Consider the following 20,042-nt stretch of genomic DNA (forward strand, 5'->3'; position numbering starts at 1 on the left):
TGGCAACGATTTATGTTGTTTAATAACGCCGACTGCAGGGACACACACACATGTGCAGTGACACACAACCACGCACACACAGCACGTAGTAGCTTTATGTGCCTTTGTGTGTGTGCGCGTTTTGCATTTTTGCATTTTTGCTCATTCTTTCATTCATTCTGTTGCTCAGATTTCCTGTTCTTCAACTCCAATGTCCTGTTTGCTAAAAACACACTTACATACTATCTGAACTCTTTAGATGTCCAAATATATGGTTCAGCCTCTGTTAATTAACTTGACATGCCCGAAAGTGACCCATCTTAGGGTGTAGACGCAGCTGTACCCAAATTCATCAGGAATTCATCACTTTGTGTTACAGAGCCGCAAGAGTGACAGCAGCAGGGGTCAAACTGACAATTAAAAATGTCCTTCTTCCTTTTAAAGCCCTCTCGTGAAATGCAACAGATTGTAGCAATGTAACTGTGAAAGCAAGCTGAATAATTAATTTGATGCAGCAGTTTGAGTCGCTTTTACTACAGGTAGTCTTGTCTCTGGATGCTCTGCGGTTGGTGTTCCCTCCTGATTGTATGGCGACAAAACTCACCTCTTAGGTATAAACAACATTCATTATTGTCATTGTCATCATCAGTATTTATGGCCTGTCGCTGCGCTTGTAAATGAAGTGATATAAAGGTTTTCTTTCTTTTCTCCCTCAGAAAGATGCATGATATTGCATATTCTACCACCACAGGCATCACCTAAAGCTAATACAATAGTGACATTACACTTGCATGTTTTTATATTATAGCTGTAATATTGCACAGAGGCTGTAAGTGCATCATTTTACATGCGTCACCCATCTGCTGTGATATACCGATGAGCTTTCAGACAAATTGTTTTAATGGAATGACTCAGTGGACAAAATGCCTAAATAGTTTGGCTGATTTTTGCAATGTATCCTTTTAACTTGGCCAGTAGTAATTCATTAGTAGCCGGTGGCAATCCTTTCACCATTTGTACCCCATTGAAATACTGGCTTGTAAGACTAATTTTACAGTATTGACTAAGTATGCCAGGAATGAGATATTATCTTCCTTTGAAGGTGAAAATCAGCAATAGCAACACCAAAAAAAATTTTTTTTACATTTAGCTGTATTGGCTCTGTTCTCCCTCACTCAAACTGGAATGCATGCACACATACTGTATATACTGCACGTGCAGGATCAAACAGTATTCTGTGTTAAATTATTCTTTTATTTCAATTAGTTTGCTGTCTGAAGCTGCAGCTCAAACACCTAATCCTCTCTGCATTTTATGTCTTATTTTGGTGGTATTGTGAAATGCCATGGCAGCATAATCTGACATGTCAGATTTAAATAATAATAGGATTATACTCCAGGTAACCAAGAATGTGGCAGCGGTGTACAAGAATTTGAATCACCTCTTGAAAAAGGAAACACAACTCTCTCCATCTATGGGCCTGTTCAAATTTCCTGCTCAACCAAATATTGGCCTCCTGCAGTAGTCTGAAAAATTCCTGCTCCGCATGCACGAAGTTAACCAAAATATTATAACAGTATTGACGTATGTATGTGTGTGTGGGTGTGTTTGTGCATGTAAACACACACCCATAGCTCCGGGATTGTGTTAATGTCTGGAGCCATTTCACCAGCTCTGAAAAAAAAAACAGCTCATAGCAACAGTGTCTGTGTGAATTTGTATGTCTGTGTGTGTGGATGTAACCTGCTATAGGGGATAATGCAAAATGGAAGAAGGCCTCCACACACTCGTGGTGCATGCTTCACTCCCTGGACATTAATATGAGGGAAACCAAGAAAGTGAATGAAGGAAATGTACACTTTAAATTTAGTCTTTAGCATCTGTCACATCATTGCAGGACTTTTATTTTACTCTCTTAGGATTCGGCTACTTAGCATTTTTCCATCAGTACTTCTAACAATAAATGGCCCCATTTTCTTCATCTGACTTCAGTCCAAAAACACAAGCCTTTTGCTGTCTGTGTGATAAGCCTGGTGCATAAAAATAACAGATTCAATTCAAAACACAGAGGTATCCTTTTCATGCAGAAGCTGAGGACAAACAATTGTTTTAGATCAGCAGGAGTTTCTTCTCTCTTTGTCTGGTACTTTAGAGAAGACGCGGAGAAGAAAGTGTCCTGACTATAAACTTGACAAGTTGTCAGCCGTCGACAATGTGTCTTTCTCCATCTGTCACACCAGTAAAACAAAACACTGCCTTTAAGTGTGCATCCAGTGTGGGTGTGTGTGTCCTCGCGTCACACAGTTTCCCGTACTTCTGCGGTAGCAATCGTTTAACACGCAAAGACACACATCAGTGAGCTTCTGAGCGCATAAATGCATTCTTTCCTTTAGCTATAAACCTGACAGTTCAATCCTGCCCACATTATTCTCAAATGTATCTTTTAGCATATTCTGAACCTAATCCTGTTCTAAATTGAAAATCTGAATTCACAGCTGTTTTACATAAATAATAATCCTCTTTTCATCTCCCTACTGCCCATGGTTACCATATATCGATTCAACCTAAGCCCGACGCATGAAAGCTTTTTACATTTGCATTACACAGACTACTTATCCCCAGAGGTTTTGCCAAGGTCTTACAAATGAACACTAATAGCCACCGCAGGAACCGTTCCTGGGCCCCAGGAACCATTTCAGAAACTCAGAAGCCTTATCTAAGTTTCAACCAGAGGAACGAGGGACTAATTTTTAGTTCTTCCAACCTTAGTTCCCGATGCTAAAAAGACCCTGCCCTGGAGATAATACTTTTAGATGGCCGAGGAAGCGTTAGCATGGAGTGAATGTGAAAAGCGATAGCTTCAGCTCTGTTACGTGCACTCAGATTGTCACTACTTTGGAAACAGGTGCTCTGGACTTTTCATTTCCCACCTCGAATTTTGTGCTGTTTTGCCCTGGTGTGTGAAAAATTGTTTCTCGTACAGCACTGTGGTTTTTGATGCGTTATTCTACTAATTTGCGCAATCCTTCCTTTGATGCAGTGGAAACACAAGCAGGGATTTTTGCTTATGTGCCCCCTTAGTTCCTGCATCTGTATGGCTGAAACGGGCTGTGATTGTAAAGGGAGCTCAAACAGGGCTGCTGAAGAATGAAGTGACATTGATAACTGAGAAACGGACGATATCAAGATATTTTTTCAATAGCTTTAGGTCTACCCTCCTCAATAAACTCCCTCAGTGACCCATGTTTTTTTCACTGCGCTGTATCTTGTCTGATTTTCTTGTCTTAATTTAAAAACATCCATCACCTGTGTTTCTTTGTGGGCAGAGCTCTTGTTTTTTAGTGAGGAGAGTGCCCTGGGTTTTGTAGTGAGACGTAGTGATACACACACACATCGCACACACACCTACGCACTTGGACTGTTTACCCAATGTGAATGCACGGAGTGGGTAGAAGAGAGAGAGAGAAGGGGAGTGATTGAGAAAGATGAATAGCAAAGGCGAGGGGGTGATAACAGAGGCCCAGCTGTGTGGCCTGTTATTCAGATAGAAGCCAAGTTAAAACATTATAATGACAAAGTATTCCTAAATGCCGTATAATTACGCAGCTCTGTGTTTCCCCGTCTACTTACCTTTCGGAGTACCCATCCAGGCCTCAGGCATTCCAAATAACGCTCATCTCAACCTTGAGCTCTGTACGCTTTTCCCCGCTGAGAACACCTCCTCTCGTTTTTCTTTACCGAGATGAAGAAACTGTTTTCTTGAAGGAGGCGAGGTAGTTGTGTAGTTTATGTTGGCATTCATAAGGTGTGAACCAGTACTGGCGTGATGATAGTGCCTTTGCTAGTTCATACCATTCTATGCCTTCTAAGAACATCTTCATTTCTAAGCAGCACACAGTGATGAGGATTTGACTTTCTCTGCTGTTTGAAATCACTGCCAGTGAAATAAGGCAGGAGTGCCAGCTGAAAGCCTCTTTTAAAATGCAGTCAATGACTCAAACATGCCTTGGTGGACGTATTAAAGTTACAAGTGAGAGGCAATGCATAAAAGTAGGCGGCTTATTCAATTTCAGGGTTAAGAGGTGTCTTTATCAAACTGAATGAGGACGTGAACAGAACACTTGGTGTGACAGTGTTGCACTGCCGCAATTACAGTTTAAGGCTTTATAATTGCTGTGTCTTAATGGCATTTAAATGCCTTTCAATTTTAACATACTGTTATGATAATTTGCTGTGCTTCATTTGTTACAATGCATCGTCTTCAGCTGCGAGTCAGAACTCTCTTTCCTGGGAGGGAAACTGAACTCAATGTAAGACATAAAATAAGTGCTGGATTTTGCTGTTTAAAGTCACAGATACATTCTAATGGAAGTTTCATTTCATTTGCTAATTCCACACATAAATTACACTGGTGCACATGCTCATATTTCTTTTCTAACTATGTAGCATATGAACATTTCTATATGTACATGTTCTAATCGTAAAGAAGTACACATACTTTGGTAACTGTATACCCAAGACAGCAGTACTGTGATCCGCAGTGATTTAATATGCATGATTTCATCCAGTTATTTTGGTGATTTCACTTCTTTTTATCGGACAATAATGTGTTCATTCAGTGAGCTTATGCAGGATAAAAGGCTGCTTGTGAGTTTACATGTTCGCAAATCTCTGTGTGTATGTTGTTGAACAACCTCTGGAAATATACCCTTGTCTCAGAGATCACATAAAACAGACTATCTGTCGACTGTCTGACTACATAAGCCATCAGATGTCATCGCTGAATGTCCTGTTTCATGTTAGTAGAGTACTTATTTACTTTTTGTGTTTTTTGAGTCATGCAGTCGCTGAAGCATTTCCCAGAAAAGCCATCACTCACGCTTTCTCACTTTCGAACAAATTCTGAAGATACGCTTTCAGAATGAAATAAATTGATACGGTTTTCTTTAGGATAATCCTGCTCCAGTCCTGCCACTTCCTGGCATTTCAGAAGGCTGTAGGGTGTTTGAGTCTGCAGCCTATCAGGTGGAAGTTAGAGTTTGGTGAACTTTTGTATGGGAGGGTCACACTCAGCTAATCCTATTTGTAATCAAGGCTTTCTTCTTTCTCTGGTCCAGAAAAGGACCGTGTTGTCTTTGGAGCAATCACAATCGCAGTCTACTGCCCGGGGGTCAAGCTGTGTGCAGTTATTTAGCGTATTAAGGATGCCTGTTTGGTTTGTCGTTTGAACCACGCTCGCCATGCTTTGATGATTAGCCCGTGGCTTTGTTTTCACGTCAAGGCCGCTTTTGTCGGAGAACTGTTGTAGGGGTTGCAGAGATTGGGCGATAACTGCTGTTGTTTAGATGTTTGGATTGCGGATGGAAGAGATAAATGTAAGAGCTGAAGTGCTGTTTTCAGGTCTAATTCATTTGCGTTATGTTTTTGTTTAAGCCACAGCATAACAACTGGTGTTTAAATCTTATCTTTGGAATGTAACTCCTAACCTAATGCATGAAATTTCACTTTTTCCTGCTATTAAGATGATTAATCCATCTCTGTGTTTGTTCTTGCCTCCCTCTCTGTCTGATTCACTCTGTAGCCCCTGCAGAGCCGTTGCTGTGCAAGTTTGCTGACGGAGGCCAGAAGAAGAGGCAGACCCAGGTCAAGTATCCCCAGAATGGCCGACCGTGGACGCGGGAAGGAGAGGTGAGAAGTGTATTTAATCATCAGAAAAAAAAAAAAAAACAGCTCACCATTACCCATCGTTAAAGCTCCCCTTCAGCAGCCACAGCAGCTTTTTCTCAAAACTCAAGTGGAAAAAGCAACTTGTAGCACAAGAACCATGTCTTTCAATCAGTTAATTACAACCCAATCCTTTTTTACCCTCTGCCACAATAAAAGAAAGCAACATTTTTTGCTCGGGCAGAATTATGCCACAGCGGACATTCTCTAAACCTACAGCAGCCTCTCGCCTCTCACAGCCACGGTGAGTACAGCATGTCTGCTCAGAGGCTTTTTAAGAGGAAATAGTAAAGCTAACAAAACCAAAAGTGGTGTTATTCTAACTGAGTCACTGGCATGAGTGCAGCATATCCACAAACCTCTTTTCAACCTTTCCCTCCTCAGCTTTCTAGCAAAAGCACACCGTGAAAAACTGTTGGAGACAGTACGGCAGATTGTACTGCAGCGTGTCACAGCTCAGTGTCTACACCTGCCTCACAAAAAACATTCCAGTGGGCCTAACAAGGCATCGTTTTCATAAACTATAAATGTCTGGCTGATGTTTCCTTTGACATCAGTTTCTTTTTCACATTTTCTAAGTTTCAATGGCTTGACAGGCCCCCCCACAGGGTCATTATCAGCTTTCATTTCCAATAACATACTGTAGGCTGAATTAGAGATGCTGCTGACAGTGTGAAAGCTGGCATATATTAAGGTTGTTGAATTTGAAATACCAGGTCCTCAAGACCCCAATTCCAAGTTGTTTTTTCTTTTGTTGGAACTCCCACCTCCAGTCTGTCATCCTCAGAAGAAAATGAGACCTTGTGTAGCGGATTGAAAGCAGATTGACTGTTGCACAATGCAGAGGGTTCAGAAGTTGTTAGTGTCAATACCAAAGCTTTAATTTACAGAACAAGGGAAAGTGAATAATAATGTTGCCACCCACATACAGAGTGCAGTTTTAAACAGTTTCCCAACACTAGCATTACATGGAGGTTGAGAAAGAGCAGGGTGGTGAAGTGAAATGAAATGGAACCAGGCTGAAACAACTGTGCGCTGAAATAAGAGCCGCCACAACAAAAACAGGATTCCACAGTGTGAGCACGGCCTTCATGTGTGTCTGCGTCTAGCCGGCACAGATTTCAGTTTTAGATTAAAACCCCCAGTGCTGGTGATTCTTTTTTTGTATCCCGCTTGGGAATTGTCAGCTGGATTTAAAACAAATGATCGGTGCTTTCGGTGGGATTCCTCACACATTTGTCCTGACAAGCCCCACTTGGCCTCGCCGAGGAAAAAGCGTCTCTTCAGAGGTTTCTGCATTTGTCGGAGCCAGGTCTCCGAGTCCGGGCAGGCTAATAGAGACATCTGGCCGTGGATGTGCTTTGAGGGGCCTCACTGCGTCCTCACACTCAGTCAGCCGAGCCTAATCTCCCAGAACCCCTCGCACCTAAATGAGTCTGGCCTTGGGACTCTGGCGTGAGCACATTTTGCACACACAATCGCTCACACATGTAACATTTGCGCAGAGAGACACAGACAGGATACACATGGGCGGATTATAAGACAACAGGCCTCCGGGCACAGTCGTGTAAAAGCCCCACCACCCATTCTACAAAGCAAGACAAATGACTATGAATGACACGTCCTGACACTTTGTGGTCATTTTGTGTGTCTTTATTGTCATCGTTATGGTAATTTTGGGTCTAATTGTGGTCATTGTGCGTCTCTTTGTGGCGGTTGTGTGTCTCTTAATCGTCATTTTGCTTCTCTTCGTCGTCATGGCCATTTTGTGTCTCTTTGCGGCTGTTATACCTTTTTTTCAACTACAAACATTTTGTGTCTGCTGTAGTTTTATGTCTCTTACTAGTTGTTTTGTGTAGCTTTGTAGTTGTTTTGCGTCTTTGTGTAGTTGTTTGGCTTTTCAACGAGAGATGTTAACAGTCCCTTCAAACAACGGCTCTGGATCCAAGGGCCCCCTCACCCTCTGGGCCCCCTGCGCCTGTTCCTCGTAACCGGTCCATTCAATAATTCATCCGTGAAGATACACTGTGAATGCACACATAGGAAGACAGATGAGTAGCAACACGTGTGACACATCTGTAAACATGTACATTTGTGCACTAAAGCTGGCATTATGCAGCGGCGAGGAAAGTTGTCCAGTCTTTGCTGTTAGATGAAGGAAACTTAGAGGACAAGATGCAAACATCATGATAGCTCTAGCTCTAGCTCAGAAATTGTCTGTTCAAAAAGACGATTCAGTAGATGGACAGGGAACCAGCAGTGAATACAAATTTTGCTCAAGGTGAAAACCAGAATCCTTGTTTAATGTAGATATTGCCTGGTTTAAATCAGCTGGTGAGACAATGATCCCGGGCTTTGTAATGATTCATTTTTGCTATTTGATGTCATCAATGTCTGGCACTTCTTTTTATAAACTCCTCTGCAGTCTATATTCCCTCAGTCCTGGCCAGAAACAGTGTTTGGGGGAAAAACCAAACATTGCAGCAGAGTTCATCATCAGGGCACACTTTCAACTCATGTGCCAATTTGTAAAGATGAGACTTGCGTGGAATATAGAACAAGTACAAATGACTTGTGTAGGGCTGAAGATGTAGAAGAGGAGGGGGAAGCAGCGACAGAGCAAAAGATACAGAAGGAGAAAAATAAAGATTAAAGGAATGAAAGCACTATTGTTGCTTTAAGATTGTTCCAACATTGCCAAGAGGCAGTCAAGTGGATGAAGATCTGTTTCGAAGCTCAGCTGTGAAAAATAGGGTCTCATTCATTTGAATATGATAGAGCAAGTGAGACACTGAGAAAACATTCAGAGAGAAAAGTGTCACTTAATGATACACACTTGACTTAATACGGACACATTTAGTGGAGAGGAGGAGGGACAGAGAATACTTAGCAACTAAAATACACTCTTGTAGCTTTGAGCTTGAGCTGATTCTGATATAATGCAGCTTGAATGCAAACCCTTATCCTATTCATTTATGCTGAGCAGTGTAATGATAACTGAGCCTCGTAACTGGTGGAAATTGCTGTGAGAAAATGACAGTATGGTCTCCGTCCATGAACAGCACTTCCTGCAGTCGGAACAGTGTGTTATGACAATAGGCATGATAGAGCTAATGTAACATTAAGTAAATATTTACAATTGACTGTGATCTATGAGGGGTGTTCTGAGCAAGCTGAATTTAATGTAATGCAATGCAATGCAACTTCATTGCATGAAGACTGGGCTCGTGACTGATGGAGTAGTTTTGGTGTGTCAGCTTCCTGACTGACAGTACAGATGTTTGCTGTGACAACAACCACCAACTGTGTGTGTGAAATCTCAGACAGATTCATTTCAAAACTTGCCAAGAACTTCCATTTCTGTCATTTTAAATTTTTACCCCTCTGTGCTCCTTTTCAGGACTCACAAAGGTGAGGAGAGTCTGGTTTAATTCTGTTTGAACAAGTAGTGAGACCAATCACAGACTTGTTCCCTCATCACAAAACTTTCAGTAATTACATGCTCAAAGTTCTGCTATTTGTTCCCCATTCGTTGAATTTCAACAAAATGTTGATGTGTATGTTCAGGAGGTGGCTTGGGATGTCTCCAGTGAGTTTAATCAGGATGGCTCAAAGGCATCTTGACTTATGAGAAAATATGTGATGTGGATATTTACCACCAAAGCACGCACAACGAAACTAGTGAAATTCTGTCCTCTGGCTTTTGAGGTGCACATTTTTGGTATTTGTGACGCCCCCTATTGGTCAGGATCAAAATGCTTCAGCAGCTGTGTTCCCAGTTCGGCCTGAAGATATGCACCAATATTTAAGATGACTGGACAAATCGTGAGCAAGTTGTGGCCATCTCCCCACTAAGCTCAGCCTCTGGTGAAGGTTTGTTGATGGCGGCCACGTTTTTCAGCCAATGTTGTTTTTCAAGGCATTCAACATGAGAGAAAATCCAACATGAAGGACTTTCCAGAGGCTTTTCTGTAAAGCACATTAAGTCACTTGTAGTGTGAGGGCCTTTTCAAAATTGAATTTTTTTTTTGTCTTAATTAAAGCGACACCATCTGGACGACAGGGCTCATATTTCTTGGGAAGTACCTGCTCGTCATTTCCAGTTATTGGACTTAGTTGCATGTTTCTAGCTCACTCCAGCTCACAACAATTTGAGCCACTGTGGCCCATTGGAACTTTTAGTATCCTTTGGGCTCTGTGATGCTCTGGATGGTTTTAATCGCCTGCTGCAGAGCCCTCCTGTCCTGGGCCATGCATACAGCATCACATCTCATGCCAGTTTGTAATGTTTCCATTCAGGGTGCAAAAAAAAAGAACTTGGCACAGGAATTTTGCCTTTTTAAGTTTCCCTTGTGATGATCATGACAGGCTCTCTGTCATGTTGATTCCCAGGACCCTAAAACTGTTCACCTGCTCCACCTCAGCTCAACTGATGTAGACAGGGGTATGTGTATCTTTGCCTCCTTTTTCACTGTATTTCCTTTGTTTTGTTAATGTTGATCAGTGAGTTGTTCTCTGTGCTCCACCTCTGTGCAAACCTCACCACAGATTGCTCTGCATGTCCGCGGTGGCAGTCATGGGTGTGTTGTGTGAACAGGAGGGGGCTGAGCACACAGCCCTGGGGGGCTCCAGTGATGAGCACTAGAGTGGAGGAGGTGTGACTGCCAGTCCAAAGTGTCTGGAGTCTGTTTGTGAGGAAGTCCAGTTGCAGAGTGTGGTGCTCAAGGCCAGAGTGCTACGTTTGCCAGTCAGTTCCATGGGAGAGATTGTGGTGAATGCTGAACTGCAATCAACAAACAGCATTCTGATGTAGGTGTTGTTATTTTCAAGGTGTTTGAAGACTGGGTGGAGGCCAGTGGAGGTTGCATCCTCTGTGGATCATTTAGTTCCGAATGCAAACTGGTGATGGTCCAGGCAGGCTGTCTTTGATGTGCTGGAGAACCAGTTTCTCAAGGCCCTTCATCAGAATGGGGGACACAGGGCGGGAGTCGTTTAGATTAGACACAGCAGGCTTTTTATGTACAGGGACGATGGTGGTTGTCTTGAAGCAGGTGGGAACACTTTCCTGTGACAGTGATATGTTAAACATGTCAGCGATAACATCAAATAGCTGATTGGCACATGTTTTTAGTACTCGGCCAGGGCCGTTATCAGGCCCAGCAGCTTTCCTCATATTACTCTCCGTCTCTGGAGGCGGAGTAGGTGGAGCTTCATTGTACACGAGTGCTTTTAACTGGCTCATTTGAGATTTTTGTGCTACTGAGGACGTCATCAATTGTTCTTTATTCAGCAGGTCTTTGTGTCCCGACCACTTGTTTATATCGTTGACTTTTAAGTCAAAGCTTTGTGTTCATTTTTTGTTATTTTACATCATGAATTATTCTGCATTCCCTCTATATTGCCTCTCCCTGTCTCTGTTCATTACCTTCATTGGCTTTACCATTTGTCAGAAGCAATACTGTTAAAGCAGTTTTAATGTCAGTTTCCAGCAGCGAATAAATGCTCACACATCAAAATCTAACCAGGAGAGTAAAGGCATATCAAGTATTTTAACCCATAGGTGTTTCTCTCTCTCCAGAGTGGTATGGCGTTGACGTACGATCCCTCCGCGATGCAGAACGGGTAGGTGGAATGTTTTCTTCTCAGATTTGCAAACTGTGTCTACAACTTTAGATATCTGCCAACTTTACTTTTGATTCCCTGCCAAATATTTGGAAAGCACAAAATCGCTTGGAGTCCCGACTTCAGCACCTGTTTATGAGCCTTTACAGAAGCGACACCTTCTCACACCAGCAAACCCGCAAAGATGAACACACGCATCAGCCAACCGTCGGCACTGATATGCACAAGAGCACTTGCATGCAAATGAGCAGACCGCACACATATTCAAACAGCTACAGGACACACAGGCGCTGTCTTTGTCTTACCCTGTCGCGCTCCTGCCCTCATTCTCACATCTGACTGTAGCAGACGGAGCATTTATTTATGCACCTATGCATACAAGCTGTCAGACATGTAGGTTTTGATTGCTCACAGGGAAGTTGGGCGGTGTTGCAGTGCGGCTGTAAGACTTTCGTCAGCCGAGGCTATCTGCAGTGCTTTTAGGCTGAATGCGGAGAGCCGAGTGTCTGCCTGTTTCAGGGGGAAATTGGAGATCGGTCCTGTCTGCTAGGAATGCTGCTGGTGATGCGATCCCAGGAGACGCTTCCCTCCAGCTCTGCGTTTCTCTTCTCCTCCTTCTTGTCGACTCAGTCTTCTTTACTCTCCGTGTCCCTAGTTTCCCCTTTCCTCCTCTCCTTTACTGTCGTTCTCTTGTGATCCACACATCTTAGTTCCTTGTATCATCTTCACATCACCTTTAAACCAGACTTCTTCTGCTTGTCCGACCTTATCCTGTCCGACTCTTTCGTCTCTTCCCCTTCCCCTACATGTTTTTGTTTTATCTGGTCCCTTTCTTCCAATTCTTCATCTCCATTTACAAGCAGGTGCTGCGCTTGTGGTCATCTCTGGTGTCTTCCTGTATGTGTGCATGCTCGTGCATGTGTAAATGCATGCTCGCACGCGAGCATCTGTGCACTTGCATCACTTAAGCCCTCTCCAACCTCTCTTCCGAGGTCATTGGAGCTCCTTCCGGCAAAGCGCTAAATGACTGTGAAATGCTAATGCAGCTAATTAGAGAGGCGAAAAGCAGGGAGGGAAGGGGGTTGAATGAAAAGGGAGGGCTGAGCAGGGTCAAGAGGAGGGCAAAGGCAAAAATAAAGTCAGCCCAAGGAGAGGGCAAGGGTACGAATCAATTACAGGTTTGTGAGTCTTTCCAAGCTTGAGGATGGCTGGTTTTTAGGGTCTGATGCCAATCTGATGTTATTGGAAACATGTGTCTCGACCGGCCAGACTGCTTTGGCTTATAGCCTGTCCTCTCTTTTATCAGAGAGACACAAAATTCACTTTCTCTGGGTCTCTTTTTCTCAATCTCCTGCCTGCTATCTGGTCTGTTTGCTGTCTTTTTGTTTCTCCATTATTCTCTGTCTTTCTCCCTGCCTCTGTTCTTACTCTGCCTCCCTATCCGTCCTCTCTTTGTTCTGTCTCTCCCACACACACACACACACACACACACACACACACACATACATACATACATACAGAAGTGTTGGGGAGCAATGCTAATATGTATGTATATATATGTATGTTTTTTTTGCTTAAAGTCACTGAGGTCGGCACTAAATCATTGGCTAATTTTTCAAGGCAAACTCCTGACAGCGCGGCTAGGTCGCACCAGGCATTCACAGAGAGGTTTTAAATTCAATCCCATAGTAATGTTCTGTTTGCAATTACATGTTTAGTGTATTATTTAAACAGCCGTGCTGGAGTCCCTATTGACAGCATGCTACTCAGGACTAATAGCCTCCATCAATAACCTTGGATCTGTCCTCTACCTGCTATTTTGCTCTCTCAATGCACATCAGTCTAATGAAAAATACAATAAACACAATCAGAGAACCATATTGAATAACCCTGCTGTGTTCGCTCATTTGTATTCATCAGTGACAGTAATACAGTATCTCCAATGCAAGTCATACATTAATTGTACAGTCAAAAAGATGGATCCATGCTGCTACATGATCAGTAGAAGGGGTGTTTTTCCTTCGCTGATCACACGTTCCAGTTCTTACTCCAACTTAAGTCCATCCACTATGTATCTGTTCAACCTTTTCAAGTGATGCATAAGGCCGAAACATAACGTTAAACGCAGACACACAGTGTTATAAAACACGCGAGCAGAGAATATTACGTCTCTTCAAGAAGTTATGGGAAAATCTACCCAAGTGATGAGCCAGTGTCAACACACACATAGATAGAACACACAACCAACCTGCTGAACGTATGAACCAGAGCTGAACCATGGCAAGAGAAAATATATGGTGCTAATAATTCATGAGATTTCTTTTTCTGGAGCCAAGGAAGTGAACCGCGTTGTATTGTGCAAAAGTAGAGTAACCGGTGTAGCTACGCTCTTCATGTTACTACTGAAGAGAAGCAATATGAACATACAGTAAGTAGAGCATACAAATCCAGCAGGGAGGCTGAATGTCCAATGTGAAGCACAATCACGCTCTGGATCTTATCGCAGACAGTTGACAACTGCATCCACAAGGCCCGGCCTGCAATAGTTTAAAAATATCTGAGGGTTTGTATCTCGCAGCCGAGTTCTAAACTGCCCGTGCTATCACTGACCAAACAAATGTAATGTGAAACAGAAAATGTAATAACAGAACAGGTGGGCACCCTGGCAACCCATTCCACCCTTGAAATGAGATGTGTGCTGGTGTCACACTGGAGTAGCACCAATCCATCCATGTTTTCCTGTCTTTGGCTGGTTGCTGAGCCTGATTGTAATCTCAGCTGTAGGATTAGAGTGGATATTGTATATTCTGTTATGTGCGATACGGGTCTTTCCGAATCAAATACAGAAAATGGGAAAAAAATGTGATATTTGTCAGTAGCAGTTTAAAGTAACCTGTAAAAGTAAACCGACCGTGCGTTCGTTTGTTAAGTACATTTCTCCGCCAATTAAGTAACACTTGATTTGTAGCAAGTAGCTTTTTATACATTCATGGCTGTGTTGGAGATAGAGGTGGGGGAGGTGCCTCTCTCCTCCTCTCTCTCTCTCTCTCTCTCCCATCCCTTGCTCCATTATTCAGTCAACAGACACTTTGGGATCGATCGGGCACAGCAACACGGCCTGGCGGATGAAACATGTCCTCTCTAGGTACACAATGATAAATAAAGCACTGCGAGCCACAGCGTTCTACCGCTGCAGGGTGGAGGGGGTGCAATGAAAAAAAAAAAGACGAGATGGAGCTAAATCAGAAGGGCAGACCAAGGTATAGGAAGAGAAGTAAACAGTGTAAAATGCAGATGTTTCAGATGCAGCTCTCTCTGCCGAGTGGCATACGCGTAGGTGGGAGCATAAAGGATAATGTTGAAATGTTTCACCCACTCACACATTAAGGTGATAATTCATTATTATGCATAGCAGAGGCGCAGACTCCTTTGTGACACGATGTATACTCCGGCGCAGTGTCAGATCTCATTCCAGGACGTCTTTGATGATGTTGCACAAAGTGAAGCTGCAATATTTATTGTTTCCATGACAGCTTTGATGAAGTCTCATCCATTTTGTCAGCGATGTCTTGAAGTGGTTGAAAGCAGCGAGCTACCTTTGGATGTGGATACGTGTAGAGAGCCAAAACTGTGTGTTCAGAGAAACCTCTTGACATTACATGTTTCCCAAAATTGTCTTTTAATGTGGTCTTAGTTCAGTTTTACCCCACTTTTACATTTGGTGAAAATTAAACCTTCTCTTGTTCGCTTCCATAGGTTCTACTCTTCGCCATATAGCATCTCCACCAATCGGATGATCGCACAGACGTCAATCACACCCTTCATCGCTGCCTCTCCTGTCTCTACATATCAGGTGGGCGGACCCTCTTCGAAGTTTACTGGCTTACACCGAGCTTTGACAACCTTTATTGATATGTTGTTGTAGCCACTGCTGCAAAGCACCTAAGTTCAAGCAGACAAGAGTTAGCAAAGAACTAATGCTCAAAGACTTAAATACGGCATCCGAAGGGTGTATAATGCAACCGGATAGCAATAGCATCTCAAGAGAAGTTAACAGCTCGGTACCAATGCGCTTTAGTTTAGTAATTAACCTGTAAATCAGTGGTTGTAAAGGGTAGGTCTGGTGATACTCCAAAACCAACAATGAATAGATCCCACTAACAAGTATTATCTGTATCGACAAAGCCTGATGCAGCTCATTCGCTATGTGCCACATTGTTATCAAAAAACTATTAGAGACACATCAGTGAGCCACGCTGTCACACTGGCTCTTTGACTAGCATGAACGTGGGTGCTGTAGTTCATGTTGTCAATCCCACATCCTGTACACCATCCTGCTGCTGCAAATGCTCCCTAACACACTAAAGGTGTATTAATCCGCAGCGGAAAATAGTCCCTAGCAAATACACTATACCCTCGTGCTTAAGTGACTTTTGCTAATAACTAGAGTGTTCAGCTGTTTGAGACACCTGTTGGCCTGTTTTTAAAGATGTCTGTCTTCAGTAAGTTGAATGGAGCTCTGATTGCAACACACAGTGGAAGTCTGAGTTTTGACAGATGGACTAACACATTGCTAGTTTTGGTCTCTTTATGCGATTTGCTGGCAGAAAGAAAAATTGCCTCATCATGACTGAAGTTAACAACTTTCATCAGTGCTGTTGTCTGGTTTCAAAATGAATTAAAAGTGTGCAGAATTGACTACTTTATTCACTGCTGTCCTGTGGGTAGTCTCTGGACACACAGTACTGGACAAGTAGAGCTTGTCTTTTCTCAGGAAAGACTTCAACACAGAAATTGAGTTATCATCTCTCTCCATTCAAGACAATTCTGAGTCCAGCAATGATAAAACACAGGCTTGTATTGCAGCACTCCTCCCATCGATCTTTCATTCTTAGGCCCAAATCCTCCTTTTCTCTCTCTCTCTCTGTTCCCATGTGTCGCATGTGACTCAGTACTTGATCCACTGTTTGTGAAACACATGGACTTTAAAGCAAACACCAGTCCTCCCCCACAGGTTTGTGTACTGCTGTAAATGAGAGAGACAAATGCAGTGACACACCTTCAGCAGTGCAGAATTACACCCAGAGACACAACCATGTCATGGTATTTGTGGAAATTAACCTACCTCGCACAACACCACATAGACAGACACAGGTGAGCCAACATACACATGCACTCATATAATTACTATATACGTGCATACCCTATCTCCTGCGACAGAAGGCCCTTCGGGGACTTGTTCCTCCTCATGTTAGAATTGGGCAGTGGGTAGCTGTAGGAGATGAAAGTGGTGATTTGTAGCCAAGACAGGCTTTGATGATGAAACCTCCATTGTGAAGCAGTAATTATTAGACTGTATTGCTCTCTGTGGTCTTCATATCCTCTTATAATTACAACATAACATACTGTATAGTGGACCCTCGGTTACTGCCGTAATATTCTTTAAGACCCACTGCCGCAGGGACTGAGGCTCTGAAATGGGCTTGTAAAGACTTGAGCTAATGATTAATTTTCTCTCTTCTCCTCTTTGGTTTTCTCATTTTCGCTCCCTTCCTGTCATTCTTCTTCTTCCAATTGTCCTTCTTTATGTTCTCTCTTCCTCAATACTTTATCCACTTGCAACAATCTTCTTTTTGATCTTCCCTTTCCTCTCATCTCTTCCTGACCTCCCCTCTGCATCCTTCTGCTCACGCTCATCGCCTCCCTCTTTAATCGCTTTGATTTTCTCGGCCTTCCTTTCTTCCTACTTTTTCTTCTTTCTTCTTCCTTTGTCATGTCCGACTTTATTGTCGTCGCCGTCTTCTCTCCTGTCTTCTCCGCAGGTCCAGAGTACATCTTGGATGCCACATCAACAGTATGTTATGCAACCTACGGTACGTTTCTGAGCCAGCCCCTCCTTTGTTTTCTGTGTCACATGTCATCTTTTCCCAGTCGTGTCATTTTCTCCGTGTTTTTCCAACACTTATCACGGCCTGCCTTTTACACGACATTCCTGCCTGTCATCTCTGTGTGTACGTATGTCTCAGTATTTACTCCTCAGCGCTTCTTAGTCTGCTCATCTCAAAACAGTCACGATTCTTCACAGTAAGACTCATTTGAAAAAGCTGGATACGTAATGTGAACGTCTGTCAAATCGGCTGCCACAGGATTTATGAGACAAAAACTAAAAAGTCATCCATCTTAGAAACCATAGGTTTTGTTTGTGCTGTAATGCCAGCTGTAATTGCTTTGTAACTTTATTTAATGCCTCTGGATTTTGTCTTGATCTCATATCAGTGATCGAGCAAGTCACTGAAAAATTGCAATAAGCCAAGTAATAAAGGTAAAGTGACACACAGATTCCAACAAGTGCAGCATATGAACTTTATCCCTTCATCTGAGTCCTAACCTGCTGAATCAGCTGGAGAACAACCTCCTTAAAACTGCTTTTAGAGCTTCGTGGGGCAGAGTCTGAAATCCATAATTAAAGGTTGCTCCCTGCTGGTTTGAAATGAAACTGCAGGTGAGAAACTGACGTCCACAAGTGCAGTGGAAGACGTAATGCTGATGTTAAAATCAGTGTTGAACTACTGGTCATATTTGTGCAGTGATACATGTGATAAATACGCAACAGATATTAATGCCAAAGCACATACAGGCACAACAACATACAGTAGAATACAGTGCAGTGATATACAAATCTGTGCTTCGTCCCTGGCTGCAGACCTCAACATGTGACCTGAAGGATTTAGAGTGTCTGAGCTCTGTCTGTCCAAACACACACACACACACACACACATGCACACACTCTCTCTCTCTTTCTCATCCATAAATTCGCACAACTTTGACTGAAACACAAAAGTGTATTAAAATACACCTACACATACATTTCCACATACGTAAACTGATGTACTATTGACTGTGAGTGTAGGTGTACAGTCGATACACACAGTTAAGCTACGCTCACCTACAGATTCTCTTTCTTCTTCTCTTATACTCTCTCGCACACAAACACAAACTTGGAGGGACGGCATGCAGCTATAGCAGAACAGGAGGTTTAACTTTGAGCCTCCACATTCTTCGCCCTGAGCTCGGCTTCAGCCGAAGTCCTGTCTGTCTGACATACATTAACCACACTAACACACGGTGTGAAATCTCCCTCGTCCAAACGCGGGACAGAGTCCTGTCTTCATTGTTTGAAGACGTGAGGTACATTGCAATGTGTCTGGCAGGCGAAAGGCCTCAGCAGTTCAGCTTCATTCACTGGTTAATTATTTCTCAGTCCGGCTGGTTCAATACATAAGACAGATTAGACTCATGTTGTTCAAAGTGCTCCAATTAAAATAAAAGTCACCTCTTAAACATTTATTCATCAGTTTTACTCATGTATGATGTACATTAGTTATTTTATATTAACTCTGAAAAAATATTCAATTTGCTAAAAGGTGGATTTCAATTTTAGAACCATGGATTCTAAATGCACACCTGTTCTGAAAAAAGGATCCATAGGAAGGGGAAGGAAAGGAATGAGTGAAAAGTCTTTTTATATGTATTATTTCTCTCCGTCAGGACGTGAAGGAGTCAGTCATAAGACAAGTGCACAATCCAGTGGGAATGTCAGCGATCATGTCCATCATGGCTGGCAAAAGCCTTCAGACACGCCACATTATCCGGACGGCCCTGACGTCCCGTGTGACACTGTCTCCTCCAGGTTTTTTGGCGGAGGAGCAATACGATTTTCGTATTCTAAAAAAAAGAAAATAAAGTTGGCTTCTCTTACAAAGAGACCACACTCAAGACAGATTTTATCACCCAGATTTGTGTGTTAAGTGATTTGTGCGTTAAGTGTTAATGAGTTGGTGTCTTGCCAACATCTGCAGACAGTTTTGCACCTGCAAAATTCAGTTGTGCTCCATTAAAATGGTCAGCTGTAGCAGGATGAAAGATAGAGGCAGCACAGATATGGCATGTCAGCCATGCTCTGACGGCTTCCAGCAAATACTGTCACAACACAATAGTTAAACTAGTTCCAAATTCTGTTCTCCCCCTCTCTATAGTTCTCTCTTCCTATCTGTCTTCCTCTTTGTGTCTATCTGCCAACTCCTGAAAACATTCTGTTGTCATGTCTGATTAAAATTATGTCTGTGAGAGAGGATAATACCCTTCTGTAAACGTGTTTTCAAACAAATGTCCCGTCTAATTATTTGGCAGGACGCTTGATATGACTTTGTAAGACTTGGGAGAAGACGGCGAGAGATAGAGGAGGAGGGAGAATAAGGGACCGGAGAAAGAGAAAATGAATAAATAAGACGGCTGTGTGCATGTGACAGAGAGAGGACAGGGGAAAAGAGGCAGGCGCTGGGAAAGGAGAGGAAAGAAGGGATTACAAAGAATAAATCGAGAACAAAGAAAAGAAAACAACTGCTGCAAAAGCATGTCTGGCCTGTGCGCGCCTGTTCCCCAGCCTTGTCTCTGCATAGTCAAAATCCCTGTTAGACAACAAAGGCGAAGGCTAGTCATTGTATTTCCTGGATACAGAAGAGCTTGGCAAATTAAAGCTGCGACGGGGAGGGGGACTGAGAGAGACACAGCGGCTTAATTCTGTTCCTATGGCAGCAGAAGCTTCCTCGCCGCTGAACCAAAGTTAATGACTGGTAACTTTGATTAATGGTGCGCGCTCGCTGACACATTTAGGTTGATGCACATGAGCACGCCTCTGCTAATCACTCAGTCAACAG

At 42.9% G+C, this 20,042-nt stretch overlaps 1 protein-coding gene across 3 annotated transcripts in view; it reads left to right on the forward strand.

The window, feature by feature from the left end:
• LOC121609932 (RNA-binding motif, single-stranded-interacting protein 3-like) overlaps positions 1-20,042 on the forward strand; it is a 112,331-nt gene that overhangs the window by 84,618 nt on the left and 7,671 nt on the right. For all 3 annotated transcript variants that reach the window (XM_041941728.1, XM_041941730.1, XM_041941729.1), the window contains 4 exons: positions 5,561-5,667; positions 11,282-11,325; positions 15,082-15,178; positions 17,148-17,198. In XM_041941728.1, the coding sequence (XP_041797662.1) occupies positions 5,561-5,667; positions 11,282-11,325; positions 15,082-15,178; positions 17,148-17,198 (299 nt within the window). The remainder of the gene's footprint in view (positions 1-5,560; positions 5,668-11,281; positions 11,326-15,081; positions 15,179-17,147; positions 17,199-20,042) is intronic.

This window comes from Chelmon rostratus, chromosome 8 (genome assembly GCF_017976325.1).
Source record: "Chelmon rostratus isolate fCheRos1 chromosome 8, fCheRos1.pri, whole genome shotgun sequence".
In the NCBI taxonomy this organism is placed as follows: Eukaryota; Metazoa; Chordata; class Actinopteri; order Chaetodontiformes; family Chaetodontidae; genus Chelmon; species Chelmon rostratus.